The following is a 13,683-nucleotide window of genomic DNA, read 5'->3' as shown; positions in this document are numbered from 1 at the left end:
TCTGGGCACGCATACAGTGATGTGGTAGGTTGCTTAACAAGGGTCAGTGCACAGCATAATTATGTCACAGGAAGCTGGGAAATAGAGAACATTGAGCAACTCCGATGGGTGACCAAATTCAGCTTTATATGAAGTCTGAGTTTGTACTGAGGTAGCACTATAAAGCAGTTTATTGACTGCTCTGGTTAAGACAGGCCTTTCTTGTGGTATGGGCAAAGACAAAACTCTTCTCTGTATTGACACAGAGAAGCGAAAATTCTAGTGCAGATGTCACAGATTGAAGTGGAAGGAGAGCAGAAACACACAGGAACTGCTTGCCATGGAGAACAGGAAAGTAATACCAAGTCCTGGCCTAAAGACAGGATTCATCACATGTCTGAGACCCTGAAAATAATTGCTTCTGTCCAATTCTTGACAGGATGTACCAGTTGAGTACAGTTCTGATCTAAGAGTTTGGAATCAGCTGGCAAGAATATGTGCGACTTGAAAATATTTGGCAGAAAATCTTTTCTCTAGAACCTTGAGAAAGTTAAACACAAAATAGTTAAATTTTTTTTCCTTACACTGGTTCTTCTGAAGTCAGAGGAGGAGTGTTTGCAAGTTATCATTCTGTATTGTTCTCAGTTGTTACAAATTTGTATGTTTTGGGGGGTTATGTTCAGGATGTCCATATCCAAAGCTAAGAAATTGAAGTGAGGGATGTGTAACTGAGAATTCTGCACTTCTGGTGAATAAAAACATAAGGATAAATGTGTAACTTAGGCACTGGAGGTGAATGCTGGTATCAAGACAATTGTTGGTGTTGGTGCTATATCATTTTTATATTTATCAGTTAGGCAATTTGTATTGACTTTAGTATCATGGAGTTACATTCCAGGAAAAAATTAAACATGGTACATATTGGGATTGAGATTGATAGTCAATTTTCTGGTTGATGTGATTCCTCTCTACCCAGAGTTAGCTCATCATCAGTGGAAGGGCATCTGAAATAAATGCAAGTATGCTTAGGTGCTACTGTTTCTTTAAAATATTAATTTCTGCCCTTAGTTCTGGGGTCATACCTTTGTTGATCAGCATGATAACTGAATGCACATGTGTACTCTGGCTGCTGGGGAAACATCTGTACTGCTGACACCTTTGCTGACAATTGCATTAATACTGTTTGTGCTGCAGCTTAGGTCCTGGAAGTGATCCCCCATTGGGGAAGAGGAGAATTGGCCAGTTGCTGCATTTCTTGCAGGTGGCCTCTACTCAATAATTTGACATAAGAATTTTACACCCCTGGAAGGCAGCAGTCAGTCATCTTTCAACTTGTAATTGTGTGCTTCCTTTTCATAGTATTTTTTCCTTTTAATTTTTTAATACTACTGTTTCAAAGAATAGAAAATGTCCAAATTATAAGGGAAAAAAAGCTTATTAATTGTCTTAGAGTTAGATGGAGAGGGAAAAATGGAATAAAATCAAATGTGTAGCATAAGGTCTTTTGCACTAACACTTTCCATGAACACTTTATCCTGTAATAGGTCTCCTTGTCTTTGTTTTATTTTTGAGGTGTGCCAAGATAAATATTTCAGGCAAAAATTGATTTTGTTTGATTTTATGATTCTAATCTGCTTTTTAAAAGACAACCACACCTCCTTCTCCTCTGCCTAGCAGCAGACAGCCCTACAAAACTGCAGATACAGTGTACAGTAAAAGAAAGTTCTTTCTGTTCTTCCATAGCTGTGTATGCTTGACTTGACAGTCTTGTAAACAGCTCTCTAATCTAGAGAAAATCTTAGGATTAACCTGTACCAGAAAGAAAAAGGAACAATCAAACCTCTATGGAATAAAAGTATGTACTAAGGGAGTTAGTGCAGAATAAGTTACCATGCTTTCAATTTTCACCTTTGCTTTTGTTACACCAGCTTTTCTCTGCAGACAGGTTTAAGGGAAGGATAATTTTTTAAGGATGAAACTCAATTTTCAAAGGGGAATGGGATTTAGCAGTATAACTGTCATTATAGTTTGTGAGCTGCATGTAAAGATGTTGAGAGTTTTATGGCTTACATTTTTAATGCAGCTGTGTATAAACGTCTTTTCTATATTCTGTTGCAACATTAGTTTTATATCATGTGGAACTAAGCTATTTTACCTTCTATTTAAGCATATTCCCAGGTATCATTAAAAGTAACATTTTAAGCCAGATCTTTTGACAAAATGTCAGCTAAATGCTCTGTTTATTATAATACTGTTTCTTCAAGCTACTTTCTGGAAAAGAGGACTATTTCTTATTGTGCAAATCTGTGGATACCTCTCATGCTGACTTTTCACCTCTATTTTCATCCTTGTTTTCTCCAACAGAAAGGAGAGCCAAACTGCAGTATTTTTTCTCCAGAAACCACAGAGCAGCTGACCTTTGAAATTCCTCTGAATGATTCTGGCTCTGCTGGACTTGGTGTGAGCTTGAAAGGCAATAAATCTCGGGAGACAGGAGCCGATCTTGGGATTTTCATCAAATCAGTTATTCATGGAGGGGCTGCTTTTAAGGTATGGAAGAAGCACATCAGGAGATGAATGTGTTAGAATGCTGGCATTTCTATGTTGACTGCTGAATCTCACTTGAGAAGCATTCTAGGTATGAATATCTTCATCGCTCATTCCTTTGAGTGAGCTACAAATCTAACGTTTTGCCCCATGGTTTCTGGGGTTGTGTGTGAAGCGACAAAGTTTGCCAAAATGAAAATGAATTGTTGCAAACCTTAGGGAACATTTGGATGCTGCAGGAAATGGGGAAGGGGAAGAAGGATAAGGATGGGAAGGTATGAGTAGAGGCTGCCTTCCGGCCTCCCTGCAGCCTACAGGGAGAGAAAAATTTAATTGGCTCAGTGACAGAGAAGTTGATACCTACACTGTACCTGTAAATGAAAAGCTCTCATAATTTTCTTCTTTTTTGTTCATAATATTTTTTATCACTGTATTAAAAATGCATCTTGACTGACCTTGGCATCAGTTGTGCAGAAGTTAGCAGTAGTTCCTGAAGTGGATTGAATTGGTAATATTAAATTGATAAATGACAGTATTATGAGTTGTTCTGTTCCTTCAAAGGACTGTTGTATATTTTATGATTAAAAATTATTTAATTTATTGTCTAATCTTTAGTAAATCTGTTGACTGCATTCTTTTCCCTCAGATAAAAGTTGGAAAAGGTAACTTCTTGGAATTGGAAGCAAATTACTTAATCTTTCAGAGCTAATATGTTTAACACCTGTGGAACCACAATGTAATTTTTGTCTTTTATCTTGGCAATTCCTTGCAGTTCTCTGTTCTGTAAAAATACCTTTTAATTCAGCGTTACGTAAATTGCTCTACTGACATCAGCCTGCTGAGTAAGGCAATTCACAGCATTAAAACTTCAATGATCATCTATTTACAACAGCTAGTAAATAGCAATAATCAAGGTTTTCAGTTTCATGAGAATGTTTAATAGTTCTCTGCTTGTTATTTATCTGTCCTAGTCTCACAGTTATTTCAAAGCTTGGATATTCATCTGACTGGATTACGCCGGAACTGAGTTAACTCACATTTGGCCATATTAGGGCTGGATAAACTTAATTCCTGTGCATGTCTACTGCAGAGTACGACTCATTTTACTGTGGAAATGAGGTTGCCCTCTTTGTTTTCCCAGCTCAGTGTCCACAACAGTTGCAGTGACAGTGCATAGTCATGGATAAACTCCTTGTTTTGAGTAGCCAAACTGTGGAGCCATATTCCATGTTAATGGGCTGGCTGCCTGACTCGTCAAGTCATAGACTCATAAGACAAGCTTTTCAAGCTCTGTATGTTTCCTGCTCTCTATTACTCCACAGCAACTCACTCCAGAACAGTTAATTTTAGTTTGAGATGTCTGCAGACTACTAAAGCAGGACTTCTGTACTCAGCCCTGAGTGAACAGGCACAGTTAGTCACCATGACTAGGTTATTTTTTCTTGTGATGACCTTTAGTCCTGTGAACTGTACTCCATTCTACCTCATTATAACCCTTCTAGCAATTAGACCTGTGTTGTGGTAATGGATCTGTATGTAGGCTCCAGAGCAAATAAGACAGTAACTGAGACTCTGGCTTCAACCAGAACTGTTCAGAGGCTCTGTTCTGTGTGTAAGAGCTCACAGAATGCAGTCATTTTGACAATGTTTTAAGACTCACAGTCTACTTTTGTATAATGTATGGAGAACAGCTGTCTTTCTTCTGTCTAATGACCTTTATACAGAACACAACCTAATCAGTGGGTATTAACAATTATTAAAATTTCTTGTATCAAGTTAAAAAGTGTGCACATATTTGTGCATTATTATTTAAAGATTTCCTATTGTCCTTATTTTAAATCTCTTCTTGGAGCAAGTTTTGAAATAAAAACCCTTTTTTTTTCCAGCTGGTAGTTGTCCAGAGCATTTTCCCATGCTATTCACTTGTATTCTCTGAAATGGATTATTATGGATTAAGACATGTGCATTTGCTTTTCAGTGTACATTGTTTTCTTGGGAAACTGTCACAGGAGAAAATCTTAATGCTCACTGACATGAGAATTCTTTTACTGTTTCTCACTTCTACATTTAGAATTTAAAATTTTTTCGATATTGGTGTATCATGCTAATGTAAGTGGGAACTTTATCCCCTTTTCTAAACAGTCACTGCTTGTCCTCAGAAGAAGAAATGTAATACATAGAATTTCAACACATTTGTTTCACTGATAAAGTAAATGCTCAATCCTTCTAATGCTGTATAAAGGTTTTGAGACATTAAATTTTTTTTTACACATGTGTATTTAAGAATGAAGAGTAGACTATGAGATGCAGACCATCTTTTTTGGTTCCTGTTACTTGTTATTGGCTTGAACCAAGGTCTGAAGAGAGGCTAGTATTTTTAAGGTTTTTTATATATTAACACATCAATCTAGCTCTAATGTATTAGTGGCATTACAAAGTGTAGTAAGGGATATTTTAAAAACCATAATGGAAAACTTAAGTATTTAATTCTATCTCTTATGATTTTTCTTTTTTCCTAGCTCAAGGTTTTAGAAAATGTCAATGCATGTAGCATCATACATGCTACAGCAAGACTCAGTCCTCTTTAATGCTCTGCTAACAAAATCAAACAAAATAAAAATGCCTTAAGAGTTCCAGGTTTGTATTCTAACACTGTATCCTGCAGGAATAAAACCAGTTGCTTTTCTGATTGAACCATTATGTCCCTTCTTAACCTTCTTCTGTAATTTTGAAGTATCGATTTTTTTAACATCCCCAAGATAAAGAGCTTACTGGAATTTTTGATATATTATGCAGAGCCTTTCATGTGAAGAAAACTAACATTTGACTGAGTTTAAATACATTTTCATTCCCCCAACTTTGGGGATTTCAGCCTTGTTCACCTCGAGATATCTTGGCTTTTCACTTACGATGCATTGCCGAGGATCAGGTACTTGAAATCCACTGCAGCTGAAATGAAACAGAGCCATTACAATAATGTAATATTTTCTATGTGTGTATTTGTTCAAATCAAACATAGTATAGCTTGAACATCCTTGGTCCTCCTGCGTGCTGTTGCAATAAACATTGCTCATTGTGTGCAATGGATGGGGAAATTGGATAATACCAATAATTGCCATTAGGGCATTTCTGACAGAAATGTCATTGGTGTGACAAGGGAAATAGCTTATTGTGCCTTGATTAAAAACATAAGTCCTTGAAGATCATGGCATTATATCTTCCTGCTCTACTGTAAAAAGCAGGAGTCCTGTGAATGACTGTGAAGAATATGGCAGCCATGTGCTGGTAGACTGCCCCTTGCTGCGAGTCACCATAAAAAACCCAGCATTTTTTGAATAAGCGAGGGAAGAATAACATCAGCCTTTATTAGAATAGCTCACTCGCAGTTCCAGAGATGGCATTTGAAAACTGTTCTGCTGAAATGCCAAATGTTGTTTTCCTACTCAAAAGCCACAAAGAAACCTACCTCTCAGAGATGAAAGAAGAAACGTGTTAAAACAACATTGAGCTTGTTTTGAGCCAAGCAGATTTTCTTGCAGTTCAGGCTTCCAAACCAGGCCATAACACAAGGGATGTGAAAATCTGTGTTTGGAAACTGTTTAGACGTTAGGAATTTTTTTTCATGGTCTTTAAAAAGGCAAAAGGTTTTTCTGTGAAGTAACTTCTGCCTGTTGTGTGAAAACAGCATTCAGCTGTCTTCCAGCCTGTCTTGTACAGGTGACTTAGCAAGTGTGCTTGATCAACATTTATGAATGATGCATATATTTTTTCTTCTATCACAATTGAAGTGTTGAATTCGAGTTGAATTTTTCATTTAAATGCTGCACATAACAGTGTGGGAAGAAGGGAGGATGCATCAAAAGAAACCCTTTAAGAAGTAATGTAATTAAAATATAAATAAAGTCTCGTACAAAAGTACTACAAGGAAAATTAAAAATTGGGCCAATACAGAGCCTTGTGAGGCTCAGTGATTCATTGAAAAATGCATGCTGTGTTCAGGACAGTTGCATACTTCACAGATGTAGTTGTGACAAGATGCATTTGGCATTGGATTTGTATATACTTTAGAAAGAAACTTGAAGAGATATTTACACGTGGTGGTTTTTTTCCAGAAAGAAAAACCAGTACTCCAAGAAACTGTAGGACCATAGCGGGAGGACATGGGGACCTGTAAAATTTTTGAAGTCTTACAGAAACTTGCGAAAAATAAAATATTTTTCCTCAAACTCCTGTTGCTCTGAATAGCTCCATTCATTTCTTCAAATTTTGATTGAGCACAGAGGAATTACAACATGTGCAAATAATAAAATTTTGAGTTCAGTAATGTTAACTCCTGTCTCTCTAAACTTTAGCTCTTGTGATGGCATCATTTGTATATAGGGAAAGGATGAGGTTAACCCACTGACTTTCTATGCACATCTAAGCTGGCACAAAATATTCAGCAGAGAGGTGGGAGAGGTTTCAGTATCTCTTCCAAATGGCCTCTCTGTTTTCTGTCCTCCATTCCCACACCCTCCCAAGAAAAGTTTTATTTCTCTTTATTTTCCTTCTCTGAGTCACTCATCTCCTAATTATTTCTTTCCATCTTCTTGTCCATCACAGTTTATTTTGGATTTTGTTAAGTACTGTTTTTTTCTTCAGCTCTGTGGTTATCTGTACCCTGATGTAGTAGTGATAATATGCAGTTCCAACAAAAACAACACTTAATAAAGCTGGGTGTGTCACAGCTACTGTAACTCACTCAGAAATGACAGACTTGGCAGCAATGGCAGAATAGTGAACTGAACATCTTAGTTACAGAAAAAAATAGAAATCAGATAGTATATATATTTTAATATTCCTCAGATGCATAAAATATGTAAACAGTTCAGATGAGTGCCTTATGAAGAGTTTGTACTGAGCCTGTGAATGAATCGGACTCATCTTAACCAAACACTGTATTCCTGCGCAAGATCTTCCCTGTTACTATTTCTTACTGACTTGTATCAGATGTCTTTGGTTTCTTACTCCTTCTCCTACTTGTTTGAGGTCTGATACCAGATTGATAATTGTGAACTTGACAAACTTTAAAAGAAAATTCTGCATCTCAATTAAATACGCCTTGTTTTCTTGTTAAAGAGAGAAAAGTCCATGGCACATTCTTTTATGAAAAGAAATAAATCACAGATCATGATGACAACAGCAATAAGACTCCTAAATCACAAAATAGCAGTGTCCACAGTTTTATTACACCCACAAATGTCAGTTAACCTTGGCAAATGCAGCCGAATTACTTTTTCAGAGCATTGGTTATTTAGTTCAACCCTAATTTTGTCATTAGCAGCTGTTTTGGATGTTGCAAAATAGGGATAGCATTAATTAGCAAGGATGTTTAAGTTTTAGTGACCATTCTATACTGAGGATGCTGGCCCATGTGCTGGCATGAGAATTGTGACAAGATATACACCAATAAGATTGTAAGACAAAATTTTTGGAACTATTTCTTACCAGATCTTCATAGCAGATAATAATACGTGAAAAATAGGTCGTAGTATTCCTTTGTGGTTGCAGTGTGGATACTAATAGTTGTAGTGTGGGCCCTTTAAACTAACAAAAAGATTCTTTTCCTTTTTTCTCAGAGACAGGGTGGGTGAGTGGATTTGTGCTGTTTTGGTTTTGCGTGTTTGGTTTGGGGTTTTTTAAATTATTCAATTATTTAACGTGATACAAATGAACTGCAAATGCAAGAAAAACAACAGTCTCTACATGAATGTCTGTGTTTGTATTTGCACTATGAACTCTTTTCAAAAATGTAGTAAAGGGGGGGGGGGGGTGGGGGCAGAAATTGCTAATTGCACGACACTAAGTTATGTCTGGCATTGTCCAGTCTTTTATTTATTGAGTTACAGGGGCAATGTCTGATTGTCTGCATCATGCTTTCCCATATGTAGCACCTCTGCTTAGTAACTCGTGGAGTTTTTTAAACTTGTCTTTGGTTTTTGCTTGCAGGACGGTCGCTTGCGAGTAAACGATCAGCTGGTGGCAGTGAACGGGGAGTCGCTGCTGGGCAAGTCCAACCATGAGGCCATGGAAACCCTCAGGCGCTCCATGTCCATGGAGGGCAACATTCGTGGCAGGATCCAGCTAGTCGTGCTCCGCAGGCTGGAGCTGCACACAGAGGTGAGGCACTAGAAGCATTTATTACATCAATGTCTTTCCAGTCCCAGTGGTTTTGCACATAAGAGATGATGGCTAAAGGCTTGGCCACAGAGAGCTTCTCCTGGAGAGGCGACTCACAAAATGTTTCTGGTTGATATCTCCTGGTCGTGCTGTTCTTGTTGAGACTAGGCTAAAAGTTGCTTCTTATTTTGATCTGACAAGTATTAGAACACATGAAAATAATGTTTCCAAATCAGTTAATTTAGGATTAATATATTGATGTAGTTTTGACTGTCTGCTGCCTCCTCAAGGCATTTGCTGGGATACAGGCAATTTACAGTAATTTCATGATTATAAGCCACAGTGATTATAAACCGCATGTCCGGGTGTCAGCAACATTTCGTTCTTTGTCCATATATAAGCCGCACTGGATTATTAGCCGCACTTTCGTTCGCAGCGAGGATCCGCGTGCAACTTTCACAAAGTTGCCAATTAGTAACAGAATCGCGGGGTTTAGTGGCTCTGTGCCGCCTCTCCGGGGCCGGGCTATGCCTACCACTGCTCCACACCACCTCCCCAGGGCGGCAGGCTTGTATTTCTGGGTTGGCAAATTTCTAAACTTTGTTCATATATTGGCCACATCTGATTATAAGCCGCACTTCCAGGTTGGGACCAAAATTTTAGTCAAAATGGTGCATCTTATATTCGTGAAATTACTGTATTCTGATTTCCTTTGTTGTTATAATTAGAGACCTGAGTATCTTAGTGTGACTAGGATTTTACTTTACTCTTGTTTTTTCTTTTTCATTAGTATTTACTGTATTTTTTAGTGTGTTTTTCTGGACTTGTCTTGCCTTTTTGTTGGTTTTTTTGTTTTGACATTCAAGGAATTAAATATTTTACTTTTCCTGGTCATATGAAGATTCCTTCAGGATGGATTTCTGAGTTGATTAACATAAAATCTATTTATGGTAACAAAATAAGAAAAGAAAGACTGTTATGTTTAACTGTTATGTTTTCTAGACATCATATAAATTGATGTTTGTCAGTCACTTCTTATTTTGAAAAATATTGGTTTTATGATCTCCCTTGCTCCCTCTTTCATTTATGCATGCACACATATGCACACTCTTTTCTCATCTCTCCATAGATAATGTACATATATACTGTCTTTTCTACTCACCCCAGTTATGATTTTAACCCTTGAACAAACAGTTTTAGAAGTTTTAAATACCCATAGAGTTCTTTAAAATGAAAGTATATACAAGTGGATTGGGATATAAAAGGTTGTAATAAATCTTATTATAGAATTCCACGATATTTCAAACTTCTTATTTAATGAGCATTACTGGACCATTTTAAAATGTTAAAAACAATCATGTTTGTGGGTGTATTTGCATAAAATTCCAGAGGGAGGAAGAGGATGCAGGTGTCTTGTAATTTAATTGACTCTTAAATATTTTTCTGACAATTTTCCATGTCATTTACTACCATCATTTATTGATTTGAGAAATGGATTTAGAAATATATAACTTCCCAAATATTACACCCTTACTTTGTTGGGAGGACACTTTGGAAAAACCTCATGATGTCAGTTGTGCCAGGAAAATATGAAAAGTATCCATTAGCAATTCTGGAATATGTTAGAGGAAAACACATTTTTGCTTTCCTTTTATACGTGACAGCATCCTGCTGTATGGAAGAATTATGAAGTTATTTAAATATGTTATATTTATTGTGCACTTTTGGAATATAAGAAAGGTAGCTCACTTTCAAAGAAAGTTCAGTCCCATGAGTTTTCTTTTTTTAACTAAAGCTACTACTTTTTAAAAAGCTTCCAATCAAACATCAGATTGACCTAGTAAAAGTATGAGGCTGCTTTTTATAGTTAACTGCTTAGTTTTGAATATTATCCAGATGTATGAAGGAAGTAAATAGTCTTGACTCATGCCCTATGAAGAATGCATAATGAGGTCTTGATTGAATCAAATTCATTTTAGACAGGAATTAATTTTTATAGGGTAGTCTTTGCGTTCAATTGTAATTCCATTTGAGTCTGGAGACCATAGCAGAAATGGGTTGGTGCCCATTCTTCCCTTTCCCCAAAACAGCTCCCTGAGAACTGCATCTCAGCTTGGCAGAAGGAGAATATGTTTAGAAACGCATTATTGTTTTTATTGGGCAGGACACTAATGGAGGTCTTCCATGACAACTATGTTTTATAAGCTGAATACTTGAATTAGGTTGGTTACTGATCAGTTGTTGGGATATTGATTGTGTCATTTATCAAAGAACTGGAAAAGCAGATTTGTTGTTGCTGTTAATTCAAGGCTCCTTATCCCACTGTGTCTCCAATGGACAGTTTGAAAAAGCAGTAAATGAGACTTTACAACCTAAGCAAGCTTATGTAAACTAAAGACTCCAGTTTCAAGAGGAAACACAACTGTCAGTGCTTGTGTGATGTGTGTGTGTTTTTGTGTGGAGGTCGAAAATAACCTTTTCAAATGGCTGATTCTGCACTGAGGAAAAAAATGTTACACTGTCCACTAAACTTAGATTTGTAGCCATATTGTCACCATGAGTATCCCAGCATTCATTTGTGTTCTGAGGTGAAATTTTTCCATTTTATTATGCTTATTTTAATTGTATTTATTCTATCACTATTTTATTACAATTTTATTTTTATTAGGTTACATTATTTTATTTTTATTAATAAGCTTGAAAAACAGTTTGCAAGGAGGTGTAACAGGCTGTCCTTCCTTATGTCTTGGTTTGCAGGCAATCACTTGCCAATACATCAAACCTCTTGCATCATTTTAAAAATAATTTACATGGGTTAGATGTATGCATTTCTTCTGTAGCTGTGACTATGGAATTTTAAAAAATGTATATTTAGTATAACATTTACTGAAATAATGAACATGCAGTTTAAAAATAGAAACCAGTTGGATCCTACTTAAAAAAAAAACAGATATAAAATTAGAGAAAATATAAAGGTTGCTTTGAAAACTAGCCATAATATCTCCCCTGTGTGGGTTTTCGGTTTTCCCTGAATAATGACTACAGAAATGTCTTTCTGGGTCTGTCCCAGTTTTAGAAACTGTGATTTTTAAATTTTTTTTTTTCCCCAACTTTTTTCCTTTGAGCAACTGCTCAGGAGAATAAATTAGGCACTATGGCATGTATGGGCGGGGGGGGTGGGGGCGTGTAGGAAATGTCTCATAAGAAAAGCTGACTAGAGGTGTGACAGGAGTTTGTTTAGCTGCTAGCCAGAAGACCTGCGTTTGGGAGTTTGGTGTAACTCCTTACTTGCAAAACTGTTCTAGTGTGTGATCATCAGAACATATGCACTCAGTCTCAGGGAGAAGGGAACCAGCTGGCTGGCAGAAAAATACCATTGGCATTGCCCATGTTCTTGTGTTGACAATGTCACAAGCTGCCCTCCCAGATGGAGAATTTGAATGAAGCCAGTTGTGGGTCATAAAAAAAATCTTCTTTTTTGTACATCATTCTTAATGGTTGTTATTGCTTGGATGTTGTTCTTATTTCATGGTCAGCAAAACCAGACCGCAGTTTTGAAGAGCTCTCTCAAATTTCTCGTTTGAGATCAGGCAATATACAGTGAACACAATGTGTCACACTGTGTCCGTGCACTGTCTGCAATGATGGATGCTCTTCTGCTTTGTTGAATATGTAAATTTTGTGTTGCCGTGTGTGGTTCTGTTTTTCCCTTAGGAACGCTCAGACCAGGGAGTCTTTCAGAAATCAGCCTTTGACGGGAGTCATAACTTCGCAGCTGCTTCCCGACGCAATGATACCATTCTCCAGCAATTTGTAACGTGCAGTCCTCAGGAAGGAATAAAAGGTAGTCTCTACATCTCCTTCTCTGTGCTGAGACAGAGAGTGCTTTGTGGTTTTGTTTCCTGAAATCCACAGCCACCAAAAGCAGTTAATTAGAGTAAGTGCACGCTATGTTACTTTGAGGCTTGAAGATCCAGCCAGGGTGGGAGAGCTGACTCAGAAGTTGTGAATGAGATTCCTGGCACAAATTCCAGTTTAAGTAACAGTTTCTAGCTCGCTGCCCCAACACGTAAGGCTGGAAAAAAACAAATGATGAGTGCAAAGTATATGTTGTCAAAATGTTTATTTTCTATATATCTTTAATGAGTGCAATGATTTTTACATTTAATTTTTAGATTATGTCCTAGGTTATTACAAGCTTAATTTATACTAAAATATGATGTTTGAAAAGTGCACTTGCTTATTTTAGACTTTAAGGTAAAATTTGTTCAAAGGTTAGAAACATCCCCTTAATTTACAAATTGAAATTATATTAATGAACTCATTAAAAAGAATTAGGTAATTGTGTAAATTGTGCAAAGAAAACCTACATGTGTGAGCATATGGAAGCATAAAGTAAGAGCATTTAAGGCCACTTCTTTTCCTGTCTTTTTTAATTTCTGATAGCATACTGTACTATCTATCCAATTTGCTCCTGACTCAGCAAGGTACCAGTTATTTGAAAAGTTCAAGTATTTGAGATGGTCTTAACCCCTATCCTTTTAAGTGTGCTCTCATTCTTCAAGCCAAGGACATAACTAAATACCTTTCAGTAGGAAAAAAATATTTTCTTTGATGTAGTTGAATTATGCATGATTTTTCCCACTTTTCTAGACAACTGTGGAATCAAGGTAGCCTGCAAAAAGTAATTTCATAGACTGCTGTGATGACTGTGTGGGGTACTTTTAATCAAAACCAAAGACCCTTGTCTGTAAAATTCAAGAGAAACTCCCATAGAATTTAGGGGTAACTTATTTGTGTTGACTTAAATATTTTGACAATGTGACTCCAGGCAAAGAATTAGGTATAGCCTGAAGCATTGTAAATATGCAAGGATCAAATCCTTTTGCTTAGATCTACTTTATGTTTCTCTTGTATGGAATTTATGCTTATTCTGTAGTTTCAGGAGAAAAGGGTCAAATCCTTGGAACCAGCCTGCCCTGTAGAGTTAGTCATTAC

At 36.8% G+C, this 13,683-nt stretch overlaps 1 protein-coding gene across 1 annotated transcript in view; it reads left to right on the top strand.

Annotated features, from left to right (window-relative positions):
• Positions 1–13,683, top strand: part of PARD3B (par-3 family cell polarity regulator beta) — a 394,443-nt gene that overhangs the window by 198,594 nt on the left and 182,166 nt on the right. The window contains exons 11-13 of the mRNA XM_033064800.2: positions 2,344–2,529; positions 8,515–8,685; positions 12,400–12,529. Of these exons, the coding sequence (XP_032920691.1) occupies positions 2,344–2,529; positions 8,515–8,685; positions 12,400–12,529 (487 nt within the window). The remainder of the gene's footprint in view (positions 1–2,343; positions 2,530–8,514; positions 8,686–12,399; positions 12,530–13,683) is intronic.

Source organism: Catharus ustulatus, chromosome 7, assembly GCF_009819885.2.
Source record: "Catharus ustulatus isolate bCatUst1 chromosome 7, bCatUst1.pri.v2, whole genome shotgun sequence".
Classification (NCBI taxonomy): Eukaryota; Metazoa; Chordata; class Aves; order Passeriformes; family Turdidae; genus Catharus; species Catharus ustulatus.
The sequence above is the reverse complement of the archived record's forward strand: the minus strand, read 5'-3'. Positions and strand labels throughout refer to the sequence as shown.